At 48.3% G+C, this 26,181-nt stretch overlaps 10 protein-coding genes across 10 annotated transcripts; 5 read left to right on the top strand and 5 right to left on the bottom strand.

Moving 5' to 3' along the window:
• Positions 1-359: 359 nt before the first annotated feature.
• Positions 360-2,564, top strand: EV420DRAFT_1617666 (general amidase; the record flags this gene model as incomplete). Its single annotated transcript, XM_060475266.1, has 11 exons — positions 360-623; positions 672-831; positions 882-994; positions 1,046-1,145; positions 1,201-1,221; positions 1,273-1,294; positions 1,348-1,721; positions 1,773-1,819; positions 1,873-2,168; positions 2,229-2,371; positions 2,422-2,564. The coding sequence occupies 11 exons, from the start codon at positions 360-362 to the stop codon at positions 2,562-2,564; spliced, it is 1,683 nt and encodes a 560-aa protein (XP_060337238.1).
• Positions 2,549-4,465, bottom strand: EV420DRAFT_1511503 (uncharacterized protein). The gene is made up of 5 exons (XM_060471580.1): positions 3,853-4,465; positions 3,462-3,800; positions 3,318-3,411; positions 2,627-3,264; positions 2,549-2,571 (listed from the first exon to the last, which is right to left on the bottom strand). The coding sequence occupies exons 1-4, from the start codon at positions 4,315-4,317 to the stop codon at positions 2,912-2,914; spliced, it is 1,251 nt and encodes a 416-aa protein (XP_060337237.1). The 5' UTR covers positions 4,318-4,465; the 3' UTR covers positions 2,549-2,571; positions 2,627-2,911.
• A 90-nt stretch (positions 4,466-4,555) lies between these two features.
• Positions 4,556-6,204, top strand: EV420DRAFT_1261551 (WD40-repeat-containing domain protein; the record flags this gene model as incomplete). The annotated part of the gene is made up of 4 exons (XM_060467074.1): positions 4,556-4,706; positions 4,784-5,083; positions 5,133-5,838; positions 5,877-6,204. The coding sequence occupies 4 exons, from the start codon at positions 4,556-4,558 to the stop codon at positions 6,202-6,204; spliced, it is 1,485 nt and encodes a 494-aa protein (XP_060337236.1).
• Positions 6,205-6,249: 45 nt separating this feature from the next.
• On the bottom strand, positions 6,250-7,438 carry EV420DRAFT_1636986 (proteasome activator pa28, REG alpha/beta subunit; the record flags this gene model as incomplete). Its single annotated transcript, XM_060476654.1, has 7 exons — positions 6,250-6,291; positions 6,343-6,456; positions 6,506-6,703; positions 6,824-6,832; positions 6,885-6,926; positions 6,977-7,250; positions 7,296-7,438. The coding sequence occupies 7 exons, from the start codon at positions 7,436-7,438 to the stop codon at positions 6,250-6,252; spliced, it is 822 nt and encodes a 273-aa protein (XP_060337235.1).
• A 166-nt stretch (positions 7,439-7,604) lies between these two features.
• On the top strand, positions 7,605-11,133 carry EV420DRAFT_1511494 (TAF1 transcription initiation factor TFIID subunit TAF1). Its single transcript, XM_060471579.1, has 7 exons — positions 7,605-8,155; positions 8,195-8,354; positions 8,404-8,686; positions 8,735-8,913; positions 8,970-9,194; positions 9,245-10,151; positions 10,202-11,133. Exons 1-7 carry the CDS (start codon positions 7,692-7,694, stop codon positions 10,882-10,884), a joined length of 2,901 nt encoding a protein of 966 aa, XP_060337234.1. The 5' UTR covers positions 7,605-7,691; the 3' UTR covers positions 10,885-11,133.
• Positions 11,134-11,380: 247 nt separating this feature from the next.
• EV420DRAFT_1261623 (transcription factor PacC) lies at positions 11,381-13,246 on the bottom strand (the record flags this gene model as incomplete). The annotated part of the gene is made up of 4 exons (XM_060467082.1): positions 11,381-12,627; positions 12,682-12,892; positions 12,942-12,973; positions 13,021-13,246. 4 exons carry the CDS (start codon positions 13,244-13,246, stop codon positions 11,381-11,383), a joined length of 1,716 nt encoding a protein of 571 aa, XP_060337233.1.
• Positions 13,247-13,961: 715 nt separating this feature from the next.
• EV420DRAFT_828787 (uncharacterized protein) lies at positions 13,962-15,030 on the bottom strand. Its single transcript, XM_060483627.1, has 3 exons — positions 14,707-15,030; positions 14,407-14,657; positions 13,962-14,359 (listed from the first exon to the last, which is right to left on the bottom strand). Exons 1-3 carry the CDS (start codon positions 14,909-14,911, stop codon positions 14,249-14,251), a joined length of 567 nt encoding a protein of 188 aa, XP_060337232.1. The 5' UTR covers positions 14,912-15,030; the 3' UTR covers positions 13,962-14,248.
• Positions 15,029-15,669, top strand: EV420DRAFT_1511489 (uncharacterized protein). Its single transcript, XM_060471578.1, has one exon. It carries the CDS (start codon positions 15,151-15,153, stop codon positions 15,364-15,366), a length of 216 nt encoding a protein of 71 aa, XP_060337231.1. The 5' UTR covers positions 15,029-15,150; the 3' UTR covers positions 15,367-15,669.
• A 2,511-nt stretch (positions 15,670-18,180) lies between these two features.
• Positions 18,181-20,666, bottom strand: EV420DRAFT_1511481 (FAD/NAD-P-binding domain-containing protein). Its single transcript, XM_060471577.1, has 10 exons — positions 20,504-20,666; positions 20,328-20,446; positions 20,266-20,273; positions 19,805-20,215; positions 19,635-19,748; positions 19,351-19,580; positions 18,752-19,300; positions 18,597-18,706; positions 18,483-18,548; positions 18,181-18,427 (listed from the first exon to the last, which is right to left on the bottom strand). Exons 1-10 carry the CDS (start codon positions 20,659-20,661, stop codon positions 18,312-18,314), a joined length of 1,881 nt encoding a protein of 626 aa, XP_060337230.1. The 5' UTR covers positions 20,662-20,666; the 3' UTR covers positions 18,181-18,311.
• Positions 20,667-22,949: 2,283 nt separating this feature from the next.
• Positions 22,950-25,444, top strand: EV420DRAFT_1261575 (FAD/NAD-P-binding domain-containing protein; the record flags this gene model as incomplete). The annotated part of the gene is made up of 15 exons (XM_060467078.1): positions 22,950-23,030; positions 23,081-23,223; positions 23,284-23,326; positions 23,384-23,475; positions 23,530-23,669; positions 23,716-23,982; positions 24,035-24,105; positions 24,161-24,226; positions 24,282-24,517; positions 24,576-24,699; positions 24,752-24,818; positions 24,868-25,032; positions 25,092-25,194; positions 25,251-25,300; positions 25,353-25,444. 15 exons carry the CDS (start codon positions 22,950-22,952, stop codon positions 25,442-25,444), a joined length of 1,740 nt encoding a protein of 579 aa, XP_060337229.1.
• Positions 25,445-26,181: the final 737 nt, after the last annotated feature.

Below are 26,181 nucleotides of genomic sequence, written 5' to 3'. Positions count from 1 at the left end.
CGTGTCAAAGAAAGGGAAAGAGCTCCAGGGTGGCCTGGCAAGTGGTTCGGTGTGTCAAGCGGTGTCACCTCTGTGACAGACGCGCCTCTTCGGCATTTTCGGGCCGCCTCCTCCACTTACACCGAACTTCCATCATTACAGTAAGTTTGAGACTTTAACGGCCACGCTATTGCTACCGCGTCTGCAAGGAATCACGCCTCTTTGTTTTGTTATTCTCACCTTATCGCATATCAAAAATAGTTATCTATCTGACTATCTGAACCGGAAAACGTAACCCGCACTAGCGTCCGTAGGCTTGCGTCCGTGAGATTTCGTTCGTATCTTTCCCCGATTCCTCAACCGCCCACAGGTTGTCTTCAATGACTTGGGAAGAGGCAGTTTCAGACAAGCGGAAGAGGCAGCTGGCTTCGATTCCCCAGGAGTGGACTTTGACCGGTCTACCGTTGAAGGATAATATCGACGTTACTGCATTTCCAGACTCTTGTGGTCTACTGTCCTCGAATGAACTCGAAATCACTAAATCAGAAGTCGATGTTCTTCTGTCCAAGCTTGCGAATGGCGAATGGTCATCTGTTGAAGTTACTACAGCGTTCTACAAGCGTGCTATTATCGCGCACCAGCTGGTAGGCATTCATTAATACATCAATACCAGCGCTCTGACAGAATTGAAGACCAACTGCCTTACGGAAATATTTGTCGAAGAAGCACTTGCTAAAGCTGCTGAGCGTGATTCCTACCTCGAGCAAACAGGCAAGGTGCTAGGACCGCTTCACGGCCTGCCTGTGTCCTTGAAGGATCAAGTCAATATCAAGGGGATCGAGTCCACGATGGGTAGACCAAATACATTCGCTGTGAATGCGTGCTGATAAGCCTTCCTGCAGGTTATGTATCCTGGATTGGGACTTTTGCAGAGCGTAATGCCGTCCTTGTAGACGTCCTGGACTCTTTAGGCGCTGTTCCTTTCGTTAAGACAAACGTTCCTCAGACCTTGATGGCAAGTTTCCTTATCATACAAGTGAATTATCCTTCTCACTTGTTATCCTAGTGGGGGGAAACTTTCAATAACGTCTTCGGACGTACCTGTAACCCTTATAACAGATCTCTCACAAGCGGGGGCTCTTCTGGTGGAGAAGGTGCATTAATCTGTAGGACATTTTTATCATGGTTTGAGACGCCAAATAACCCAAATTAAACCCGCAGCACTCAGAGGAAGCCCTCTAGGTACATGATCGGTTAGAAAATATAATGAACACTTACTGATATGAACATTAGGTATTGGTTCCGATATCGGAGGGTAAGGAAGACAGCAAAGCTTGCATTGGGTCGTCTTTGTGACCTTTCTCTTAGGTCCATCCGGATTCCGTCGTCCTTTTGTGGTATCTATGGGTTGCGGCCTTCTCATGGCCGGGTACCTTATGCGGGCTGTGTGAACTCGATGGAGGGACAGGACTCTATTATGTCCGTTCTGGGCCCAATGTCTAATAGCCTAAGCGGCCTCAAGCATTTCATGAAAGCCGTAATAGACGCGAGGACTTGGTACAGAGATGCTCTCGTCATTCCTAAAGCATGGATTGAAGAAGAGTATAAACTTGTCAATCACGGGAACGGGAAATCGTTGTGCTTCGGTATTCTATGGGACGACGGATCTGTAGTACCGAATCCTCCCATAATTCGCGGACTGGAGATGACAAAGAAGGCATTGTTGGCTGCAGGTCATAAAGGTTCGCTAGTCAGAATATTGGCATAATAGCACCCCTGATTATCTCGCGTAGTTGTCGATTGGGAGCCCTTCAAACATGATGCTCTTTCGTGGACTTCCGTAAGACCGTCATCAATATTACCAAATAATCACGCTAACGCCATAGTCATCAGTACGAAATCTGGGGGGCAGGTTGCGACGAAGACTATCGTGTAGTCGCTCAGATTTCCGGGGAACCTATAATCTCCACTATGAATCCCAATGGCAATTCGGAACATGGAAAGTCTAAACATGACGGGGGTATATCGGCATACCAGCTGTGGCAGGTCCAAAAACAAAAGAGGAACTTGCGGCAGGAGTATCTGGAGCACTGGCAAGCAACTGAGAAGATTACGGGCACCGGCAGGCCCGTCGATGCAATCATTGCACCTGTAGCACCATATGCTGCACCTCCACATGGTCTCAACCGGTGAGTAAGTTGATCCGTTTCGTCTACCACCCTGCTCACCCATCGACTTGAAATCCCAAGAATAACGGATTACACAAGAATTTGGAATGTGCTTGATTACACCGCTCTAGTTATTCCAGTGTCCAAAGTCGATAGCTGCCTCGACGCGAAGAAACCTCCTCATAAGTTCTATAGCGACAGAGACAGAGAGAATTATGATCGATGTAAGTAGCATGTTGGTATAATCGCGGGAACACTGAAGAACTGTTGATAGACGATCCGGAAACCTTCAGGAATGCACCTATCGCAGTGCAAATTGTGGGGCGAACACTTGAAGAAGAAGCTGTCATTGGCATGGCAGAAATTGTCGACGCCGCCCTAAGAGCAACAAAGTTGCAGATGGGATCTTTTTTGTAACGATATCCTGTATACGTGTATAAATGAAGTGTAAGATAGCAACCAAGTATCAAAACGCCTACTGCATCATGTCAATACCAACAATGGCTGGTGTAGCTTGTAAGTAGCCTTCTTGCAAAACAACTATCGAGAGACGTTGGCAGTAGCACTGAAGGGAAAATGCAATGATGAGAGACTACGCTACGATACAAGCATATAAGGTAGAAGTGGATATGAGTGCTGTTGATAATACATATGTAACTAGCCGTTGCTATACAAATAGGTTGTTGCGGATTCCAAAATACTACATGCAGAAGGAATGAAAAATGCAAGATGCCGATGTGCTTACATACCAGAGGTCAGGCAATTCATCCGAGACTAAGACCACCGACGGCTTCGCCCGCCCCATCTACTTCCTTGTCCTCTCCGTCAAATCTCCGAGTCCGAGGAACAGGTCTGATAATTGGACTAGACAAACCCATCGATGCTCGTAATGTGGGACTAGATGTTATGCTCATAGAACGAGGGTACGATCCGGATATTGTAGGGGAAGATGTAGCGGAGTTGACAGCTGATCCCGGTATTGATATGGGAATAGCGATGGGTATCCTGTTACTGCCTCGAGGAGAGCCTACCGTGGAATGTGGGTCACGAAGATGAGGGATCGAAGGCGAAACGGCTCGGCGCTTTGAGGCTGGATATGGATCGAAACGATCATCAACTATTGGGAGTTTTATGGACTAACGTGTTAAGAATATAACTAAAAGAACGTACATTTGCGTTTCGCCGACCTCACAGCACTTGTCGTGGGAGGTGGCGTGTACCTCCATTGTGTCATCGATGATGTTGACATGGGTGAACAGGAAGGCTAGTCAACGTGATGAATAACACGTTTATCAAGTAACAAAACGCGCATACAGCATCAATGTCCATCAAACTGGAGCTCTCAGACAGATCAAGGTCGTCCCCACTACCATTCTTACGGTGATTGACAATGTTAATTGGATCGCTGTGACCAGAGGGAGTGTAGACGAAGGGGCCATCCTCGTCATCGCTGGGCGTGTCTTCCCTCTGGAAATCATCATGACCAGCTTCTTCAGGATAACGACCTCGGTCGGATACAGTGCGAGGGGTGTGGGGCTGAAGAGGAAGTTCGGCACCGGAAGCCACCAATCGTTGAAAGGCGGCCTCGGACTTGACTTCGTTTTCGACAGGGCGGGATTCAGCGAGGAGGTTCATGATACGGGGTTGTTTCGGCTGCGTTAATGGTTAGGCTGCCTGGTCATATATCAAATAGATAACGGCATACGGGAAACGATAATCTGCGTCGTGGATAAGGGCGCGAGTCTTGAGCGTCGGCTGTTGACGAAGACAACCTGCGAGGGGACGAGAGGCCAGGGCGAGGAATTTTGGTTTCTTGGGTGGCATCATCTTCTATACCGATGGAAGGAGTGGTATCTCCAGAGCTAGCAGAGGATGAGCTATCGGTACGCATTGCTCCATTACTGCTATCAGACATGTCGGACGGTGAGTCGCGGTGGGTATCCCTGCGCCTCGACGAGGAATGCAGCGTGAAGGATGCAGCTAACGGGCTCGACAGACGAGCTTCAGATAGAAAGTTGGCTTTTGGAGCTAGTATACTTGGGCGTCGTATTCTTTGCATTAATACCGCTTCATCCAGGGTGTGGGACGACGTCGATGCCACATTCGATGGGGGCAAGGCGAAGTCGACGGAGGAGGCGGGAAGAGGCCGTCTGGAGGAGTCCTTCGGCATGATCGAGGTTGACGACCACGATGGACGTCCAGCTTGCAGTAACGACACGGTGAAGGGAAGAGGGAGAGTTGTAGGGACCCGACCTGAGACGGCACTGCGAATCCTTTCCTTACGGTGTTTTGTGTCACGTGTAATCTAAATTTCAAGTGCCTCAACCTAACCGCATCTCATTATTCCCTGCGCCTGTCCCCAATGTCAAAACGTTCCGCTACCGAAGTGATCCCCAGTGCCGAGGACAATGGACAACCAGTTTGCAAAAGCCTCCGGAAGTCGAATGAAGCGCGGAACGGCACCCAACGAAGAGATGGGCGAATTTGAAGATGCTTGGGAGGATGAGATTGAAAGCGACGAAGAAGTGGTCGATGAGGAGCAAAATGACGATGAAAATGGTGAATAATATCATTTTTCATGCTGAGCTACTTTTGTTTATGAATGAAGCAGCGATGGAAATCGACGATGAAGTCAGTTCCTGCAGTCGAAGACTCTGAAGAGCAATCTCCGCCCGACCAAGTTTTTATTCCTGGATACCATACTCTGGGCGAAGACGAAATATTGGAAGCTGATGATTCCGTGTATCTTATGCGACATTCCATGGGCGTTGATTATCCCAGTCTGTCTTTTGACATTCTACGGGACAGCCTTGGCGACGAGAGGCAAAGCTTTCCGACCACAGCTTACTTTGTGACTGGAGCTCAAGGAGAAACAATGAAAAAAAACGAACTTCGAGTTTGCAAATTGAGTTCGTTACACAAAACACAGAAAAACGGTTGGTCAGATGCTATGTTGCCATAGTATGCCATCTGACTTGTACCCAGGCGACTCGGACTCAGAGGATGACGACGACGAAGACGACGACAGACTTGATGAAGATCCAGTGCTTGAATATCGATCTGTCCCTCATGTCGGCGGTGTTAACCGGATACGAGCACAACCACTTCCCCCCTCCACTCCTCTACCTCCCGTTTCTCAGCCCTATCACGTTGCAACGTGGGCAGAGACGGGTAAGGTGCACATATGGGATGTTCGACCGCTCATCGAATCACTCGATGTACCCGGGTATGCAGGGAATAAAGATCGAACGCAGTCGCCCGTTTTTACTGTAAATTCCCATGGTAGAGCAGAAGGGTTTGCAATGGACTGGGCTGCTTCAGGCCCTTCCTCGTTGCGCTTGTTAACCGGCGACATTCACTCCAAAATTTACCTGACAACATCTGCGCCTTCTGGTTTTAACGCCCTTTCACAGCCTTTTACATCTCACACATCGAGTGTCGAAGATATCCAATGGAGCCCTTCAGAGCCAACGGTGTTTGCATCATGCTCAGCCGACAAAACGATACAGGTCTGGGATGTACGAAGCAAAGGACGTAAAAGTGTTGCTAGTATCGATGAGGCCCATGACGGCGACGTGAATGTGATCAGCTGGAATAAATCAACAACTTATCTTCTTCTCAGCGGCGGAGATGAAGGTGGAATAAAAGTCTGGGATTTCCGTAACATGAAGAAAAAAAGGCGAGTACCTACGTCTCATTTTCTGCATTAGGCCTGATTTCAGATTGTAGCACAAATGGCCCAGTTTCTGCGCCTATTGCTTCTTTTAATTGGCACAAGGCACCTATAACGTCTATCGAATGGCATCCAACGGAGGATTCTATGTTCCTAGCATCATCTGCCGATGATCAAGTCACCCTTTGGGACCTTGCGGTCGAGCAAGACGATGATGAAATGGGAGCAGCCGATTCTTCCGGCGAGCAGAATGTACCGCCCCAACTGCTGTTCTCTCACCATCAGCAAAACGTAAAAGAAGCTCACTGGCATCCTCAGATACCTGGGAGCGTCATCGGTACGGGCGCCGATGGCTTTGATGTGTACAAGACTATCTCTGTTTAGTGGGTTTCGAACTGGTAGTTAGATTAGAGCGGCATAGGAAACATTCTAATAGAGTGCACGACTGTTGTTTGTCTTTGGGGCGCGAATCTACAAGTCTGGTCAAGTAATTGAACTCACAGGTATCAATGAACCGCAGACCTTGGTAATGTTCTTTTGTATGAGGTCCATCAGTGACGCATACATGTTGCGGATATCTATAATGTGCTGACGGGAAAAATAAATCTGCTTTTCATCATGTTCTTTCAAAGCCAACTGGGGCAATTATTGAGTTTCTAAAGAATACATAAGGGACTCGCCATACCGTGTAGTCTTCTACGTTGGGATACTTGATCAGCTTAGAGCATAGCTTTGTCCTGGTGATGTAATCTTGACGAGCACTGTCACGTAGGTTATATGCACTTTCTTGTGCACGATGCAGTTCGGAAAGGACCTCTGAACCAGCAATGTTAAAAAAGATGTAACCATTAGATGCCAAGACAACCTTCTTGGATTTGAACCCCTGGTAACCTGGTGAGCATACGCCGTAGAATTCGCAAAATGAGCGCCAACCAAAATTATCACCGCTAGAAGAATGGAACTATGGTTTATCCGAAGGCGAAAATGGGTACAGAGCACGTACTCTTCGATCCTGTATATGAAATGTCAGAAATAAGACAAAAGTGAAAGGACCAAGACGTCACGAACTTTGGCATCGTCAGAGTTATCCACATTTTCACTTGATCCTGACGCGTCAAATTAGCAAGCGCATGATGGACGAAGATAGGCGACATACGACCGTGGACGATAATTGCTCGCACTCCCGTTTGATGATCGCATGTAGACCGGATATATGCCTGTTCGCTACAACGGTGTTGGTGGAGCGAGCATTACTGTAGGCATTGTTATCAGTTGGACCAGATAGTCGACGCTTTTTGTTTGGAGGTTCTTCAGAGAGGATGGCTGTCAGGAGGAGGGTATACTGTTGCATCGGATTGTCGTCGAAGGCGTGAGACGGGTGGAAAGGCGAAGAAGACGAATCGAACGACTGGATCATCTCTTGCAGCTCCCTGCTCTCGATTTAGCGCTAGAAAGACGATATATCTACAATTTACAATATCTGTCTTGACATGTCAATTGGCTGCATAACGATATTGGACGAGTGTGCAAAAGCAATACCTTGGAAGGGAATATTCGAAAGGCGATATCCTCTGCTGAGCTTGCTAGGTCCGTGCGGAATTTCTGAGCATGCCGGCATAAATGTTTCAGGTAATTAAGTTTCCTGAAATTCGACTCGCCTCTATTTCTGTGGTAAGATGTTTATTCATGCTGTTCGGAAGATGATGGTAGGTGACAGTCGCGACGCGTCTTAACCGTCTTAAGCTTTGACGTAGTAGCTTCCTTACTTGGATATTTGCTTATGTTTTCTAAGAGCTTTAATTAGTGCGCACTTAGTGACCACCTTGCTAACGAACATCCACAGGGCAGTAGCCGTCGGAGCTTTCATCATCATGGCAGATAACAAGGACGAAAGCGATGCCATATCTGCGCTCACCGGATTCTCTCTCAACCATCTTCTCGATGGCATGTCCCTACCTAGCGGTTCGGGTCTCTCAAACCAACTTGGAATTTCCGGTTTGCCAAGCTTGAACTCCGGTCAGATCTACAACGAGAACTATGATGAGGATGACGAGGCCATTGGGAATGATCAGGGTGAAGATTGGGAGTCCCAAATTGACCAAGAGATGCAGGATGAAGACATGGAAACTCCAGCGGTCAAGACAGAGCTTCATTCTCCAGATGCCATAAAGCAGAAACAGAAGCGGGTGCGAATAGTGAAGCGACTCGTGGAAAGACCCAAGAGTGTGTACGAGCGATTTCCGGCTTTCCAGAAGGACAAAATACTCGATTTCAGTGAGCTATTCAAAGGGTACACAGGTAAACAAGTCGAGGCTCGCCAAGAGACCTTTCCACAGTGAGTTCCCTTACCCTATGTCTGTAAGAAGACGCTGAGGATCCTTTCAGTCGAAACTGTGTATCCCCGGAGGAAGGAGGTACCCAAAGCATTCCTTGAGGCAGTTGTAGGCGACACGAAGCGGCAAGTCGAGAATAAGCGTGTCGAGGCTGTTGTTTCTGCTGGGAGTGTCGAAGTCGACCTTCGCAAGGCACTTGAGGTGTGTTTATAAACTGTTCTCATCACTTTACATACCCATCCTACCTCAGGAACGTGACAAAACGAACGTTCCTATATCACTACCCCTTCATGATCGAAGTTTCGACCTCGTCCTGTTGTCGAATTGGGAGGACCAGATCATATACGAGCCGGAAAAGACGTTCTCACGCAGTAATGGCCTACCAGAAAATAACCTTACGACACCAGTAAACAAAGCGTTGGAATCTGGTGCATGGACGCAAAGTATTATATGGAGTCCTCGCGCGCCATTCCGTGATTTCACCCAACTAGAATTCAATCACGAAGATGACGTTATTCCCGAAGATAGAACAGGTTCGTCGTCTGTCTTTCCAAGTGTGACACTCAACCAATGTTTTGTAGCTGAAATGGCGAGGCCCCGGAAGAGGCTCAGAACAGACGCAGGCATTCGTGACAAGTTCAATCTCTCAAACGACCACTTTTACGAAATTTCCAAGGACGGGCGCCATCGTGTCCGCCAAACCTTTGGTCAATTGTCTGTGGAGCATGCCTATCCTGCACAGAAACTGCAGTTGCCATTTGTGCGTCTTTATTTGTTCGTATTCAACGAGGATTTTTGATCTGACTTCCTCTGAAGTACAAGACCCGGCTGTCCAAACAAGAAGCTCGTTCTTTCCATCGTCCAGCGTTGCAGTTTCCTTCGAATATCGAATTACGGTTTAGCAAGGTTCGTACGGCTAAGAAAAAGAAAGATAAAGCTGGTCGGCGGCTCGGAAAAGGTGGAAATGTTGGAGAGGGTCTGCATAATACCAGTGATCTCAGTCTTCGAGACACCAGCAACTTTGTTCTCTGGGAATATTCAGTAGGTCGTTTTGATTTGTCATATGGATTGTTCTCACTCACGAGACGCAGGAAGAGCACCCCCCTATAATATCTAACTTTGGCATGGGTAGTGCGCTGGTGAATTATTACAGGAAGAAGGATGAGAAGGATGAACATATACCCAAGTATGACTTGGGTGTTCCCTTCGTTCTTGAACCTCAAGATGATTCTCCGTTCATGAAATTCGGTTACGTCTATCCAGGACAAACAATGCCTGCATTGTACAACAACCTAATCCGGGCACCTCTTTTCCGACATAAACCTTACCCTACCGATTTCCTCGTAATCCACCATACCGTCAAAGGTGATACAAAGTATTTCATCCGGGAGATCAAAAATCTCTTCGTCGTTGGGCAGACGTATCCGGTCACCGAAGTTCCTGGACCTCATTCACGCAAAATCACAAACACGATCAAGTACAGACTGCAGATCATTGCATTCAAACTCCTCCGAAAAAGTCAAGAGGAACGACTGAAGATATCAAGGCTGATGAAATACTTTCCAGATCAGAACGAGCTGCAGATGCGACAAAGGTTGAAAGAATTTATGGAATATCATCGTAGGGGACCTCATCAGGGATTTTGGAGGCTCAAACCCAATTTGTCCATTCCAAGTGATGCTGAGATGCTGAAGATGGTCGGACCGGAGCAGGTTGTACTTACGGAGAGTATGCAGGTTGGCCAACGGCACTTGCAAGACTCCGGTTATAGTCAGACTGCGGACGCAGCTGATGGTGATGAATCGAATCTTTCGGTCGAGCAGCAGTTGGCGCCATGGATCACAACAAAGAATTTCTTGTTTGCAACCCAGGCGAAGGCAATGTTGAGGTTGCATGGTGAGGGTGATCCATCTGGAAGAGGAGAGGCTTTTAGCTTTATCCGGATATCGATGAAGGAAATATTCGTTAAAGCGGGGGAAGATTACGAGCAGAAAATGGGTTTGTCTCCTTTGTCTCTTTACACTTCCACGACTCAATTGTCATTGCAGCCGAGGCTGAGAACCGGCCAAAATCTGCCCACCGTTATAACGTCGCCGAGCAGCAACAAATATATCGTTCTGAGATTGAACGGATATGGAAGGCTCAATTCGATTCCCTGAGTCGGAAGGACGAGCCGGTGTTGACGGAGGAGGATAAGAGAAGATACAAGGAAAACGAAAAGGAGGCTCAAGCCAAAAAGGCGCACAATTCCTACGGATCTGGATTTGCGACTACCGCGGCACCTGGCTCGCCTGCACCTGGTCCTAGTCGGACCTCATCCGTCGAGCGCGACATGAGTGTGGGACCCGACGGCGGCCGGCGAGTACTGAGGATCAAGCGGTTGATGGATGGGGAATGGCAAACTGAGATTATTCGAGACCCGGGCGTTATACGTGCTTACGTGCGAGGGAAGCAGCTCTTGGAGGAGGAGGCCACAATGGCCGACAGCCTGGCTCCCACAGGAGATGCAGATAAGGATAAACGGGCGAAGAAGAGGCTCGAAGAGGAAATTGCCAGGATGAAGAAGAACCAGGAGAGGCGCTTGCATAGAAAGAACGCGAAGATAGTGAAAGAGGGTGGGACGCCAATGACTCTGAATAGGCCTTTGAAACCTGATACGACGAGGAGATGCGGACATTGTGGACAGATGGGGCATATGAGTGGGGGTTTTATATTTTTGGATGATCGCTGATGCTGACCGGCTCTTTCTAGAAACAAATAGGAAATGTCCCAGGTGGGCAGAGTTTAATAGCGGTGCGGCGCCTGTAGTGGCGGGACCTGCGGGAAGCCCTCCACCGCCCACGACCAACACTCCCAATCTCGGGTTCAATACGCCTTTTGCGCCATCACCTTTGGCTACCAGCACGTCTGCACAAGACGTAGAGGAGCCTGCAGCATCAAAGCCGAAAATCAAGTTAACTCTAAAGAACAGAAGCTGAGATTCTTACAGTATGCATAGCGGACAGTTTTTTATATCATGCTGTATTTTTATTGTACTCCCTTCTGTAGTGAGATATACGTGAGCCCAACGTCAAATTTTAAAGGTGTCAATGAATAATATATGAATTGACCTTCCATGATAATTTATACATAGAATTGTAATGTACACTCCAAAAGTTATTTGCACAATACAATAAACAGATCGAAGCAAAGTAAATAAGAAGAGTCCTTCTGCTCCACGTCCCGCATTAAACAGCAACCATCTCAACATCGCGTTCCACAATTCGGTCCTTCTTGGCCGTTTTCGGTGTGCCGTAGCGACGCTTATAATCAAAGTTAATGCTAACCAGCAGATCCTTAATTAGTTCGGCATGATGCCGCCTCTCTTCGGACGTGATCTCGCGCTTTGCGCCAAGTTCAATCCGGGAGAGGTCGTCGCTTATGCTTCGGATTCCAGGAAGCGTCTTTTCCGATGACGACGACGCGAGTGGAGCTAGTTTATATTGAGCATCACCCGAAGTAAGGAGAGGGTACAAAGAGCTCTTCTTTCTCTCCGGGGAAGACGGCGTGGAAGAAGCAGTGGAAGAAGAGGATGAAGATGAAGTGAGCTTAGCGGGAGGTCCACGATGCATGTCCCGCATGAGCTTGGGCTCAACAGGGGTTGGTTTGGACGCTGTTGGCACCGATTTAAGCGGTACCATAGGCCGCATAGCCTTGTTCATGTACTCTACGGGAGAGATCGTTGCTGCCGGCGGAGGGCCGCGAGAAGCACGGATGTAATCAAAGTCAAGAGGCGGCGTGGTGCTGTGCTCTGAAGGCGGAGATGGGTGGTAAGGCCCGCCGGATATGTAACGCGCAGAGGAGACAGATGGGGTGCGTCGATGATAATCAGTAGAGGGCGGGTACTCGGCAAGCGATGGATACCGCTGGGTAGAGTAGTTGGCGTATTGTTGAGGCGGGGAATTAGTCGGATATGGTGCGGGTTCTGGGGAATAGTGCGTATGAGAAGGCGGCATTCCCGGCATTCCGGCAAGTCCGAGCTGGGAAAGCGAGACTGGATCAAAATAGTCGGGCGGGAAGGCGGCAGCGGTAGTAGAAGGCGGGGATGGCTGCTGGGGGCGGCCGGCAACATTCCTGCCGAGAGTGACCAAAAATTCGTTGACTGCTGCGAGCTCCTCGGGAGAGCGGATCTCGACAGACACTGAACGTGGATTAAAGTTGTGTCCGGCGAAGCTGAGGTTGTTGAGGCGCTCAGCCATGCGGGGGTCATACGACGGATTTACGCGCCTCTTTTTCATGTCGGTGAAGAAGTCATCGACATTGTAGTCATGCGAGCGCTTCGAGCCTGCTGAAACCGGCGGGTCCTCCGTACGCAGGACCTCCCATGACGGCAGCTGGTTATGCAGCATATGGATGTCGTCTGAGGGCGAGACATGGTGGGCAGCCTGATGAGGCAATTCTGGAGATGGAGTAGGGAGAAGGCCAAAGTGAGAGACTAGACACAGCATAATCAGTAAAGGTAGAGTGGGTGCTGCAATAGACTACCCACCTTCAGAGGCTGACGAAGAGTGGGAGGTCGAGCGAGCACTGGGCACTCTCAACTGCTTTTTCGGGTCTTCACCGCCACGGACTCTGCTGACGTAGACGGGGTCAACAACGGTGATGGCCTTTGAATGTTTGTGCTGCACATGGTGCTCCTCTGTATGAATCTTTTCGTGTTTCTTGAGATCCTGAGGTCGCTTGAATGATTTCTGACATATCTGCAGGCTGTGAGAAGTAGGCACATGAGTAAGCAAGTGGGCAGCATACCTCGCAGGAATGGGGCTTCAGTGGGGTATGCACTGCCGAATAATGATCAGACAAAGTCACTAAAGAGCTCTAAACATACCTCGGAGATGGCTGGTAATATGGTCTCGCTTGGCACAGGACGTCCCGCAGTCCTTCCACTTGCAAGTAAGACAGAGGTTATTAGTACTCTTGCGGCCAATGTGTTCGTTGCAAAGATGATTGTAGAGCTGCTCAGGATCACCAAAGGACTGGGTACAGTCCTGCCAGAGACACCGGTGAGTCGGTGCAGGATCCGATTCTGCTGGGGGAGGGGAAGTAGATGACATGGGGGACGGGGGAAGGGGTGACATGTGAAGATAGGCCTGCTGCTGGAGAACGTCAAGGGGGACGAGGAGACGGCTGTCGAACTGGACGGACTGGGGCCAAATAGAAGAATTGTCAGGGTGGGCCATTTTTGACATACTTATAGCGTGGACGCCAAGCTTGCCCGGAGTTATGCTTGGCAGGGATTCCACACCGCCAAGTCGATCAATAACCAAGAACTCTTGGCCGGCCAAGCCCTTTCCAAAACAGTCATTCTTAAAATGGTATCTATCTCCGATTGGCTTGGCCCCTTGCCAAGTCTGACTTGGTTTTCAATATCGGATTATGCTAATCTGTCTACAAATCAACCGTCCATCCTCTTCGGAAGATCCCCTTCACTCAGTGTAATAGTCTTCCAGCAGAGAAGAGTATTCCAACCGTTACCTCGGTAGATACAGTGAATACAACCAAGTTCCGCCTACCCCTGCTTATGGTTCAACGCCATTCGCATGATTTTGGCAGCGACTTCGAACGCCTCAAAACCATGACCGTGATGTAGAGCCACCCGCGGCCGGCAATCGAGGTTCCGGTCGTCGAGCTTATACACTTACGTCAATCAAAGCAGGCGTTTGAATGAATTATCCTCTCCCACAATCCCTTCTTCAGAACCACGGCAATTAGCCCAGCACTCGCAATTCGAACCGAATATTCGAGATGACGTCGCAATACTGCAAGTGTACCCGAATTCATCAGCCACAAACCTGATGTATTTTCTACGAATTTGATTGAGGGTAACGCGATTGTTCTAGTTCGGCAGGTTTCGCCTTCGAAAGGCAGTGGAGGCGAAACCTTGGCGGTCTAGGTCTTACCGTATATCTTAGGTCTTTGTTGATCTGGTTCTCAATACTGTAAGTAATGGCATCACATGATCGTAATAGTTGCTGTGTTCAACACCGTAGCTTGGCACGGAAGAGGAGGGTCTTACAAGTCCGTAAACTAACGCAAGAGTTAGCTTTCTCATAGTATCATATCTTGTTCTCCTCCTCCTCGCCATTTATCCGGAGCACTTTGACCCATTCACGATAATTAAAGTTACCCTGTCGATCCGTAAATGGCCCTTTAAGCAGCCGGTCAATCTGTAACAGTCAATATTTTCAGCACCCAATAACATGAAGTGACACACCTCGCGGTCATCCATCCTGTCTCCCAGCTCGCCCAGCCACTTCCTCATCTCTTCAACCTTAACCAAGCCGCTGTCATTCTCATCAAAACATTCGAACGCCTCTACCAGCTCCTGCTCCGGATCAAACTCAAACAGCCGTTCACTCATCATTGTCAAGAACATCGTAAAGTTCACCCCGCGTTCGCCAACGATCGTCTCTCCTGGTCGGGCCAGTAGCAGCTCTTGCATCATCTCTGGTGACGGTTGGATTCCTGTAGTATATCTCAGTAACATTTCTGATGCAGCTAATCCATGACACACCCAGACTCCCAAAAATCTCCTTCAAATCGCTCTCGCCAACCCATCCGTCTTTGTCGTGATCAATCAACTGAAATGCCTCCTTGAACTGTTGGATTTGGGGGGCCTGGAACAGGGAGAATACACCTGAAGGTTCTCTCCTTGCTCTATTCTTCTGCGCCTTGGTCGGTGTCGTCGCAGGGTCCAGCGTAGTCGGATAACGGGACATTCTCAAAGGAGGTCGTAGGCGTAAAGTGCCAAGAGGTGAACTTTGAATGATCTCACGCCACGTGACGCTTTAGGATGCTACGCCGCGACGCGGTATAAAAATAGCCCCATGCCTGCTTCTTGGCAATCGGTTCCGATTGCATCCCACGACGGAGAAATACTCTGATTTCTCGGGGCTTAATCCAAGGCACAGGCTGGCCCTCATTTTTTAGTGGAGGGGGTGTGATCGTTTAACTGGCCATGAAGGGTTATAGACCGATCTTTCTGTTGCAGGCTAGTAGTGCTCTACTGCCGTTGAGATCTATTGTAAACAGCCATCTCATTTGTTCATCAAGTCTTCGAACTGAGCCTTTACTTATAATAGGTATCCCTCCCCACACTAAAAAAGTCGAGGATGCCTACCCATTCCAGGCTATAATAACCCGGTTCAAAAGACAATGTGGTCAAGGTACTTAACTATCCCGGAATTGATTTCTCGCCCCCACTTCCCTTACGTTGCACGAGATTCCATGACTGATGACATATCGTATTTGCTCAGTGGTGATAGAAGGTGGATGCATTTGGATGCATTCCGCCCATGGGACTGAACAAATGTTTCGGGCAGAGACCGAGGACATCACTACCCGCAGTACTTGAAGGACACTTGTTTTTACCATATTTAATGAGAACTTACACCGGTTTATTTACAAGGATCTTGCGACTGTCGGATAAAGAATCAGGATGTGTATTCTCGAATACTACAGCTGCTTTCGAATTGCGAACGGGTGCAATTTCATGATAGAAGTACCAAAGTGCATATGGACTACAAACAGGACACGTCGGATTAGTCCAGAGCAGCTGTACACGCCCGGGGATCTATCGCTATTGGCTCACCGAGATACCACGGCCCGAAAGATTAGGCCGTGAAAAACGCGTGGGTAAGAGCGGCCTTTGAGATGGAATATCGAAGTCCGTAGCGCGCGCTCACTTACTCAGCTCCTCCCAGAAACATTCCGTTGCAGAAATGTTAATGACAGAATCCATCGCCGGCAAGGCACATCAACGGGTATTACATTCGTTCTGCTTCGAAATCATTGATTCTGGGGGCCCGGCCCGTCGCTACGGTCAAGAGCTGTATGTTTGAGAGCCGCCGTGAGAGTTGCAACCCAGGGCATGTCTGAAGAACATCCGCAATGACATGAGCCTGGATTTCCAAGCTCTTGGGACCAGTCGATTCGAGACTATTGTTCGTTACAGACGGGGATTCGCCGAGGGTGTGCGAAGCACTGGCCAACCACTCAGGCTAAAGTCCGTCAATGTCGAAACATGAACTGATTCGGCGGATATCGTAATTGAATACACCGAGATGTGAGAATGGATTGCATAGTCACTTGTGCTCGTAGGACTTCACCGTTGCGGCATCTGCCAGGTCAAGGAACAAGTATAAAGGTCTCGACGGTCTGAATGTTTCACGACCTACTCCAAGTAAGGAACGTGAGAGAAACATAGAGGCCTCTTCGACACTAACCAATAGATAGATGCAAATGACGATCGCCGTAGGCAAAACTGCACGTCCATACCAAAAATTGCCGATTTGAGGTATAATGACCTTGCCCTTATTTAACAAATCCAGACGGAGTACCGAGACAAAGATGGTGAAGAGAAGCAACAGCGTGAGACAGGATAGGGCATCTACGGAAGAGCGGATATTCAAAGCACAAGCCAATAGCCAATACATGATTCAAGAGATACAGGCTGACACAGCGACAAACGAAGCAAAGATTAACTCGATATTCCTGAATGAGGTAAAGATGCAATACACGAAGAAAGCGGACCACCGACTAAAAATCAATCGCGTAAGCTTAACTGAAAAGATGCCTGAGAACTAACACACGAACGCCTGAAGGCCGAGAAATTATGGGGTGCACCCAGGAATCAGGGCAGAGGAATCATGATGTTTAGGTAGTCAGAGAATTCCAGGGCTTGAAAGATTTATGGAAGGAATGCTAGTGGGAGACCGCGGTCCCAAGATGAGTCGCATAGAATATATTTGTAAAGACTGTGAAAGCAAGATCGTTCGAGCGTATAGTTGTATCATAATATATAGACAAATCAATAATGGTCCGCAAGTCGGCCGGGCCATAGATACGATGAAGTGAAGGTGTTCACGAAGATTTTCCCTCCGGAGAATGTACACGCACAGTGTGAATTTGAGTGCACCATAGATATGGTTAAATCAGAGGTTAAACAAAAAGAGGCAGAGATGACCATAGGAGCAGAAGTATCTCATCAGTTTTCGAGGCCCGACAGGACGTGAGATACATCGGTTATATTATCCTTAATTCTGCCAGTCATAAGAAAGCCAAACAACAGACGGGAAAGAGGAAGAGCAGCTTCTTGACGAACGTGGCAGCCTAGGATAGTGACGCTTCAAGTCGGTCCCGCGATAGATGCCATATCATTTGTAAGGTAGAACTAGAATGGTCTAAGGATACTTATGCCTTCGCAAAAGCACCTGATAATAGCACTAAGGGTGCGTGTCTTGGAGAACACATTAAGGGATTCAGTGAAGAGAGCAGTTGTTCCGTCGGGTAGCCTTTAAAAAATGAATGCCAAAAGACTGCGGTAGGTCTCCGGCGGAACAGTTACAGACCGCCACTCTTGAAAGCCGGACATAAGTGCGTCTTATGTGCGCAAGTTGAAACAACGGAGGACATAGCCCTAAGGGACAGATAAAGCGCGCAGTTGTTACCAAAAAAGAACGAGAAACTGACGCTTCGTTTGAAACCTCTGCGGACTCAGAAGGAATGCTTGCAGCCAAGCCAGCCACGGGTGAACGTCAAAGATAAAACTTGGGCTTGAGCTACAACGTGGCAGCCGACGAGAACAGCCTACAGACTCGAGTACATCAGGCTCAGCATAACGGCCGTGGCAAAAGTAGGTCCACAGGCCCCACGGAAGGCGATTGCCATACATACCATAAATACCCTGATCGAGACATCGGATGCCAAGAACCCACAAGAGCGCCCAGTAAACGGACAGGGATGACGCGGGTAGTTGCAGAAGTCTAATAACCGGATGCCAAGTCTTTTTCAAGATGCTTGGGTTCCTCCGGATTTGCCTCGTGGAAGAAGAGCAAATTCAATGTGCTTGGGTTCTTGCAAGTTCTTACGTCGATCCCGCCAGGTTATATGCCAAGCGTATGTTTGATCTTGTAGATTCGGACTAAGAGTTCAATGGATGTTCTTCGGAAAGTGAAGAACACATTACCATGTCTTTTAAGTTTGCCGCTTGGTAGTATGTACTGCGTCAGCCTATAATGGTAGAGGTAAGCCGGCCGCTCTATTATATAAGAGAACCATACATCATTGTGCCACGCCTAAGAATTAACTGTAAGTCGAGCCCGAGTGAGAGGCAGTTTATTAGATGCTTCGGTATCCTCTCGCCTGGTCCCTCTTGGTCCTTTTCTCCTCCAGATGGTACGTACTGCTGTCAACAACACCTGTCAGCCCCATACCATCCGCGGGAACACCCATATCTTCGTAAACTGATCAGACATCGTGACGTTGGTAACGAGCGCTTTTTTAACTTACCAAGACAAAGTCTCCCGCAATACTCTATCCACAAGGCCCCAAGCCATTGTCCCAGTCTTCCGTGAGCTATCTATTTGTTGATACACATCGTCTAGAACAGGTACGGTTACTCACCTGGTCCAAACAACCTCCGCGACCACACCGACTGCATGGAAACCTCCTTCTTGGCAATTTCCAGGGATGGCAGCGACTTAGGTAGCGTGCCGAGTAAATAATCCGCAACCCTGAGCGGATGTCAGGTAATTCAACGCGTAAAGCGCTTTACGCACCAATGGCCTTGGACAAGGAAAAGAACGTGATTGGCTTTACATGTAGGGACGCCAGGGAAGATCACGTCGCGCTGTTCGAGATGCGTCAATGGCACCATGAGTCGGTATAGGCGGAAGGGAGAAATTTGTTTAGGATTCCGACCAGCCCATCGCGCGCTGTATGCTGGCGAATCCCAGATGTGTGGAGGGTCCGCCAGTGTCCGCTGGTCAGCCAAAAGCTCGTTCAAAGACTTGGCGTCTAACTCCTTAAACCCCGCTTCGCGCGAAGACTTATCTGTATACATCACAGGGAGCCCAAGTTCATCTAACATCGAGGGAGAAAAGAACGGGTAAGTTCCAGTATTCCATCCAGTTCCGTAGATGACGGCTTGTCCAACGTGCTCGATGACTGTTTCGTCATCCTCGTAGGAACGAATGCTAAGCTTGAAGCCATCTTCTTTCTCTTCAGTCAAGTTAGGCTTGGACATATCAATGACTGTGCCTTTGACAACTTGAATTTGTCCGGATTGAATGAGGGATGGAAGTGAAGCCGGACCCGGAAATGTAGATCTGAATTGACAGATGAACACACTCAAAACAAAGAGATGAGACAACCTTACGAGTCAGACCACATTAAATCAACGACAGGCCTCATGTCGGAAGTCAGAGGGCTGTTCCAGCATCCCCAAGACGAAAATACGTTCTTGGAGGCAGAAATAAGGTTTCGGTGAATGAACGAACCTATCCAGGTGGTGTGTAATATAGTGCGGAACAGCGACGCCACCAAACCACCAGTACTTCTCAGACCGGTCACCGGATCCTTGAAATACGGGATCTGGGATGTCGCAAGCTAGCAAAGGAACGATAAGTGTGTGATGCTTTGACTGTTATTCGGCACGCCTACTCTTGTACCAACCGCACCAGCAGCATCAGCAGGGGAACCAGTCTTTATATCCTTAGCGGCTGGAGGGGCCAAATAAGGAGGATTTCGAAGGATAAGCTTGACATGATAGCCGTTCTGAGCTTAAAGAATGAACTGTGATATTGTGAATTGATATGCAAATAACAACCTACCAACGCTAGCCTCTCGACAGTATCCAAAGCCGATTTAGACGCTCCAACGACGATGATGTCTCGTGGTCTAGAGTAAAGGGCGGTCTGTACCGTTGGATCAGAGAGATGAGAAGTGTGGATAACGAAGGGTGCCAAAGGATCGTTGATTGGAGTGTCGTTGGGCAGGACAAATGGTGTAGCGAAGGAGGGGACAATAGGCGTGGAAAATGTACCAGTAGCGACGACCAGTTTATCAAAAACTTCGGTGACTTTGCTATGAGGAGAGTCGGTATGAGCACTAACAATCGTCCACGGGGTGGCTGGGCCACCTGATTGCGTTACTGAGAGAACCGTCGTTGAACATCGGACCTCGGCACCAAGTTCCTTGACCTGACGCGTTACGTGCTTCATGACCTCGACCATTCCAAGGCCCTATATACACCTACATCAATTCTATGATAGATACACTCCACGGTACATACCGTTGCGCCTGATGCTACGGGTCAGCTTCCGGTGGGTAAGAATGTGAATGTGAAAGACTTACGGAAACCGCCAGGTCCGGCCCCGACAGACGGATCGTCCATGAACATTTTCTCAGCTTGTCCATCATCGTCCAATAACATTTGTTTCCATGAATTGTTGGTGATGAGGCCGTCATAAACACTAAAGATACTGTGTTTAGCTGCGCACTGACAAATGATCATGACAAGATGTCCGTACCTTGAGGGTGACCACGTACCACCTGGTGCTGGATTCCTGTCATACAAAATGATATCCGCGTTCTTTCCTGTACGTTTGGCTGTCTTCGCGATGTTATATGCTGAGGTTAGACCACAGATGCCGGCTCCAACGATGGCGATAGACAACGTGCCGGACATTGGTACAAGGGACAGAAAAAGAGAAAGGCGGCAGAAACACGTACAAAACAATTGAAGTCCATCTTGCTTATTTAAGTATACAAGTGCCTGCCGCGTGCCGAGGCGAGTACGACCTTGCTGAATCTTGTCCTTGAACCCTATTGCTGTCTCTTTCGAGTCGACCTTTTCATTGGCAATGCTCCCGACTCAAAACATGTAAGGAAACACTGAAAGCGACGATTCCTCGTCGGGTTGATCTACGTAAGTCATACCAATATGTTACGAAGTGTTTGCGTGGCACGTCTGCTTCTTTGAACACCGATATACCAGTCGTATACCTCGCAGATCATTTGTACATTGAAAAATCCACACTGCATAGTGCCAAACCATCTCTAATAAGAGTCCCCGAACTCAGACCCATAATCTATTCCAAAATTCCGACCGGTGTCACGACGCCGTGCGCTCGTTCGCCAGATGTCGATACGTCATGTCCGCGCAAAAGTCGTCGTCCAGGGAGAGGCTGGGGTGCGAGGTGTACAATAACAGCTAGACGCAAAGGATCTCGATCAGTAACGAAGACAGTCGACATCGTGCGACGTGCGTACTATGTCCAGTTTACCCTAGCCCTATACTCCTTGTATCCCCAACAATACCCCGACGCCATGCTCTCGCTTGCCGGACGTCGATACATGGCGTCGAGGTAAAACCAGTCCCTCCTAAGACTACCTGCCGTCCCTACCCTATGCGAAGTTTCGCCGTGAGTGTGTTCACCGGTTTTGAATACATCGTCTAGGCGCAGATGTCTTGCTTGCCGGAAGACGATCCATTGTCTCCAGCCAAAACTCGGACACCTGTACACCAGGATGGGGTGGGGTCATATTTCGCGCAGTCTCCAGGCATACTAACTCCCTCCTCGCACCAGACAGGAGGCAACGTCCTCTTCTACTTTCCAACAACGCACGTTACTAGCCATTGAAAGACCAGCGCAGCGGGAACAGGTAGACGTCGTTGAGTGGTAGGGGATGACGCAATATCGGAAGGGAATGTCCGACTGAAGGAGGGTCGTGGGGATGGGTCGTTGGGTTGGGGTTGATGTCGATTTGTCATAGTGTGGTGGATACGTGGCAAGTGGGAGGAGAGAATAGCAGAATCTAGTGAACGGATAAGGATCAATGGCGTAGAGCACTAACAGATGTACTCACCAGTATCATATTGGACTGCGTGCATCATGCGCAAACCTGAATATAATATATCGATGGCGGCTGAAAGCTTCATCAGGACCATGAACAGTAGATGGGCGAGCTCATTCCCATATAGGCTTACGAGATAGGTGGTCCAGGCGATCACACCTAGCTCCGCGGTCCTGGTCATCCTTGGCTATTCCCTCTGCCAGAAAAGCATTCAGTTTCCACTCTGCCTCGCCTTTTCCTGTATTTTCCCCCTGGACGAGCTCCTTTAGTACCTCGACTATCACCTTGTGGTCCTTTTACAAGCTTGTACCGATCCTCGTCTTGCGGGCTGATATACGTGATAATGATCTTGTTGGGTACAATGTTCTCGTGTATTGAGCATGGGATGCCAAAGGGAGACTTTCCCTCTGCAAGTGTCCAGAGACGAAGTTAGAAAGTGTGCTTCTTGTTGGTGGCAAGAAGGACAGATGCAGTGTTAATTGTGCTAGGACAGCACAGCGAGTAGTACTAGTCCTCGTAAGTGGAACAGACTGTAAAGTGCGACGCATGAGCATCAGCGAAGGGAAATACGGAGAAGGTATTAGTCACTCACGATCCAATTCTTAAGCAATTCCCCAGATGTTCAGGTTCAAACGTTCAATATTCAATGTGCGAGGCGACTTTTTGAAGCTAGTGCTGCAGGTGCGATAGAGTCGAGATGGTAAACGGCTGAGTACTGAGTACTGAGTCTTGACATGCTGCACGGCTACGTTGTATTTGTTTGGTTTTGGCAGATGCGAGAGTAGGAAGAGGACTGCTGGATTGAGCACAGCCACCTATTTGTACTTAATTGCTTTTGGCAGACGACGGAAAAGGAAACTTTATGACTGTGGGTTGACCTTGCTTTTCAGCAAGGTAATGTCTCCGAGTACAGTAAATCTAGAATTTGAAGAGGGTTACCCGTAGTAATGGCGAGTCCTTCAGTCATGTGTTGTTTCGCTCCGAAGTCCGGAAAGCGGACCGATAAGCGATCGGAAGGCTCTCCCCCGACTCTCACGGTCAGACTGCCCACCAACCTATTTCGCTCATAAGGGAATAAATGCAAGCTTTCCCTCCGCTTTGCTTTCAGTGTTCTTTGGAATGTCCAGTAACGAACCTGAGCGGCCGTGGCCCTCCGTGAACGCTAGGGGTTATCGAATTCCTGAACAACTCTTCGGTGATGTGCGCCTCCTAGTAATGCTTCAGTAAGGACGTGACCATATTCTTTCTAGATTAAACCTATCAAAGTTATCGCTATTGGCGCTGGCATATCTGGCATCTGTATCGCTCATGATGTCCAAGAGCGCGGCAAGAATATTGACTTAACAATCTATGAGATGGGTTCAGATGTCGGTGGGACTTGGTTTTGGAATCGGTAAGTTTTCAACCTTCAATCTTGTCCTATAGAGATCCGGGCCTGATTTTATGCTCAAAGTTACCCCGGATGTCGTTGCGATATACCTTCAGTAAATTACCAGGTCATTGACTTCGTTTCGTATTGTTGACTATGCTGATTGGGGACGGTGAAAGTGTAGATGTCGTGGTGTCCAAATCCCAATTGGAAAGAATTTTACGGCACAGCAGAAGACATTCGATTGTACTACAAAGGGCTTGTAGACAAGTACATGTCTTTGTCTCTCCTCGACTTATACTTAGTTAACTTGCACAAATTCAGGTTTAGCTTAGGAAAGTACATTAACCTAAACCACGAAGTCATACGCGCTGAATGGCTCGACGACACGAAGAAGTGGAAACTTCGTATCCGGGGTCCAGACGCGAAAGAATTCGAAAATCAATGTGATGTTTTCATTAATGCTGGCGGTAAGCGTCGATGCTTCTCATCGAACAAAGGTCTTGACGATTTAAGCAGGCGTTCTAAATGCCTGGAAATGGCCTAACATTGAAGGTCTATATGACTTCAAGGGAGTTCTTTGTCACACCGCACGTTGGCCCAAGGACCTAGACTACAAAGGCAAGCGCATTGCTGTCATTGGATCCGGAAGCTCTGGAATACAGGTTTTGGCTACGATGCAACCTGACGCTAAGCAAGTATACCATTGGATTCGCTCACCAACGTGGATCACTCCCGCTTTTGCCCAGCAATACGCAGGCCCTGGTGGTATGAACTTCAAATGTCAGAAGCATCTTGGTTCTTAAAAATTTCCCTACTAATGTCAGTATGTCAGACACCGAAGAGCAGAAGAAACGCTTCGCTGAGGACCCAATTCATTCATTAAAATATAGGAAGATGATTGAAGTACGGTTTGTTTTATTACGTTGACATTGGTGCTCAAAAATCTTTCCGCTGATAGTCGGACCTCAATCAACGATTCAAATTTATTGTAATCGGCACGCCCGAGCAGAAAGCCGTACTTACGGTAGGCTCTTCTTACATTATTACATGTTTATAACCAACCTTTGTTTCAATTTTAGTATGCTGACGCTGACATGCGTAGACGCCTTCAAGGTGATGAACGTTTGATCGATGCCATCGTTCCCAAAAACTTCATTGTAGGATGTCGGAGACCTACACCCGGAAATGGTTACCTTGAAGCTCTCCTTCAACCCAATGTTTGTGTAGACACGAAAATGTTCCAGAAGATAACCGAGAATGGTTTTATAGACTCTGGCGGGAACGAAGTTGAGGTCGACATCATCGTATGCGCTACGTGCGTCGTTCATTTCATATATCAGTCAACAACGCTGACCTTTTCAATATCTTCACAGAGGATTTGATACGAGCTTCATTCCCCGCTTCCCGCTGATCGCCAGAGGTCGAAATGTTCAAGATCGCTGGGCTCAGTATCCCGTCGACGTGTACATGTCTCTTGCTATCAAAGATGTTCCGAACGTAAGTAGCGCTCATGTCTTTTTCGGGTTGCTCAACATTTTGATTTACACAGTACCTGATGTACTACGGACCTCATGGCCCTACCGGTCATGGATCTGGGGCTCCCATGATCGAAGCGCGTGAGTCGAACTCACGGTCCGTGCCACTGTATTCAAGAGTAATTTACAGTGACCGGCTGCTTCATGAAAATTCTCAAGAAGATGCAAATGGAGAACATCACGACCATGACGATAAACAGCAAGGCCGTCGATGACTTTAACGAACATCGTGAGCTATATCTGAAGCGCACGGCGTGGTCAGGCCAGTGCAGCTCTTGGTTTAAACCCGGACCGGGTGGCAAGTCGTCCGCTGCAGCTTGCCCATCTCTTATCTGAACTTTTTCCCCTTTCTAGCTTCCCCTATTATGTTCCCCGGGAATCGTGTCCTGTTTATTGAGCTGCTTACCAACCCTCGCTTCGAGGACTGGGACTATGAGTATGATTCTGCCAACAACAGGTGAGCCGCCACGTCAGAATGACTTCACCAATCAGGGTATCTCACGTTGAATTCAGGTTCGGGTATCTCGGAGGTGGGTTTACTATCCGTGAACATGACGGCAGAGGTAGGATGACTATATTCTATATGGGTTTCTCAAGACTGATACCCTCGGGAAGACACCACGTTCTATTACGGTTTGTTGGATGGAAAGGATGAGCAACCAGACTATTCCGACCTTCGGGCAATGTACGTGCGTTCGGATATGTAGACCGCAGTAGCATTTCGTAAACCAGAATTTCTGGAACGTACAACATTCATGTACCACATTCTGATAAACATTATTCAAATTTGGTTTACCTTGCAAAGTTATCCAGGCATATAGAGGAAGCAAGGGCAACTTACGCATATATTCAACATAAATCAAGTATGTGTACATGGCCCGTGCAACGAAAGCATGACGATAACGGGAGAAATCTAGGAATAATGAGAAGTGATCATATGGATGTCATGCCACGGTAAAAAAGAACTTGTTACGGTTGTCAGAAAGTCGACTCTTTTCTCGTTCAGAACCTCTTAGGAGATTTCTGTTTCTCTGGAGATGTCTTCGTTTTCAGACAGTGGCCGCGTAAACGCCTAGGCAACATAATCAATAATTGCTGCGAAATGTCATCCCCGTTGTAATCTTATTGGCGAGAGGAGCACGGGCCGCTAGGCTGCTTCTTTTCCTCAGGATCTTCTGATCATACAAAGATGGCATCGTCATGCCGAAAGCGTTTGAAAGGGCGTTATCCGGTCGTGGAAGTAGTAGAAGGCATTGAAATAGAGGTACGCGAGCAGGGAACTGAAACGCCGGTTGATGTGGGAGACGTTTGCTAGGGGTGCATATAATTCTCTGAGCGCTGTAGCAGCGAAGAAGGCGAGGTATTTACGACCTGGCTTCCAGAACAAACAGGAATTGTGGTCAGTGGCCAACGATTGTGACGGCCGCGTGGGACGTTGACAATG

This window comes from Desarmillaria tabescens, assembly GCF_030435595.1.
Source record: "Desarmillaria tabescens strain CCBAS 213 chromosome Unknown EV420scaffold_4, whole genome shotgun sequence".
Classification (NCBI taxonomy): Eukaryota; Fungi; Basidiomycota; class Agaricomycetes; order Agaricales; family Physalacriaceae; genus Desarmillaria; species Desarmillaria tabescens.
The sequence above is the reverse complement of the archived record's forward strand: the minus strand, read 5'-3'. Positions and strand labels throughout refer to the sequence as shown.

Bases quoted from the DNA above. Each gene is read 5' to 3' on its own strand.
- EV420DRAFT_1511494 (XM_060471579.1), top strand. From the start codon at position 7,692: ATGGCAGATAACAAGGACGAAAGCGATGCCATATCTGCGCTCACCGGA. The intron at 8,355-8,403 runs GTGTGTTTATAA...ATCCTACCTCAG, and splicing joins ACCTTCGCAAGGCACTTGAG to GAACGTGACAAAACGAACGT. The intron at 9,195-9,244 runs GTAGGTCGTTTT...CACGAGACGCAG, and splicing joins TTGTTCTCTGGGAATATTCA to GAAGAGCACCCCCCTATAAT.
- EV420DRAFT_1511503 (XM_060471580.1), bottom strand. From the start codon at position 4,317: ATGCCGAAGGACTCCTCCAGACGGCCTCTTCCCGCCTCCTCCGTCGAC. The intron at 3,801-3,852 runs GTATGCCGTTAT...CCATTAACGCAG, and splicing joins GACGCAGATTATCGTTTCCC to CCGAAACAACCCCGTATCAT. The intron at 3,265-3,317 runs GTACGTTCTTTT...AACTCCCAATAG, and splicing joins GAGGTCGGCGAAACGCAAAT to TTGATGATCGTTTCGATCCA.
- EV420DRAFT_828787 (XM_060483627.1), bottom strand. From the start codon at position 14,911: ATGTCCCGTTATCCGACTACGCTGGACCCTGCGACGACACCGACCAAG. The intron at 14,658-14,706 runs GTGTGTCATGGA...GATATACTACAG, and splicing joins GGAGATTTTTGGGAGTCTGG to GAATCCAACCGTCACCAGAG. The intron at 14,360-14,406 runs GTGTGTCACTTC...TGACTGTTACAG, and splicing joins ACAGGATGGATGACCGCGAG to ATTGACCGGCTGCTTAAAGG.
- EV420DRAFT_1511481 (XM_060471577.1), bottom strand. From the start codon at position 20,661: ATGTCCGGCACGTTGTCTATCGCCATCGTTGGAGCCGGCATCTGTGGT. The intron at 19,749-19,804 runs GTAGGTTGTTAT...CTTTAAGCTCAG, and splicing joins CTGTCGAGAGGCTAGCGTTG to AACGGCTATCATGTCAAGCT. The intron at 18,707-18,751 runs GTGCGTAAAGCG...ACATCCGCTCAG, and splicing joins TTCCTTGTCCAAGGCCATTG to GGTTGCGGATTATTTACTCG.
- EV420DRAFT_1511489 (XM_060471578.1), top strand. From the start codon at position 15,151: ATGAAGGGTTATAGACCGATCTTTCTGTTGCAGGCTAGTAGTGCTCTA.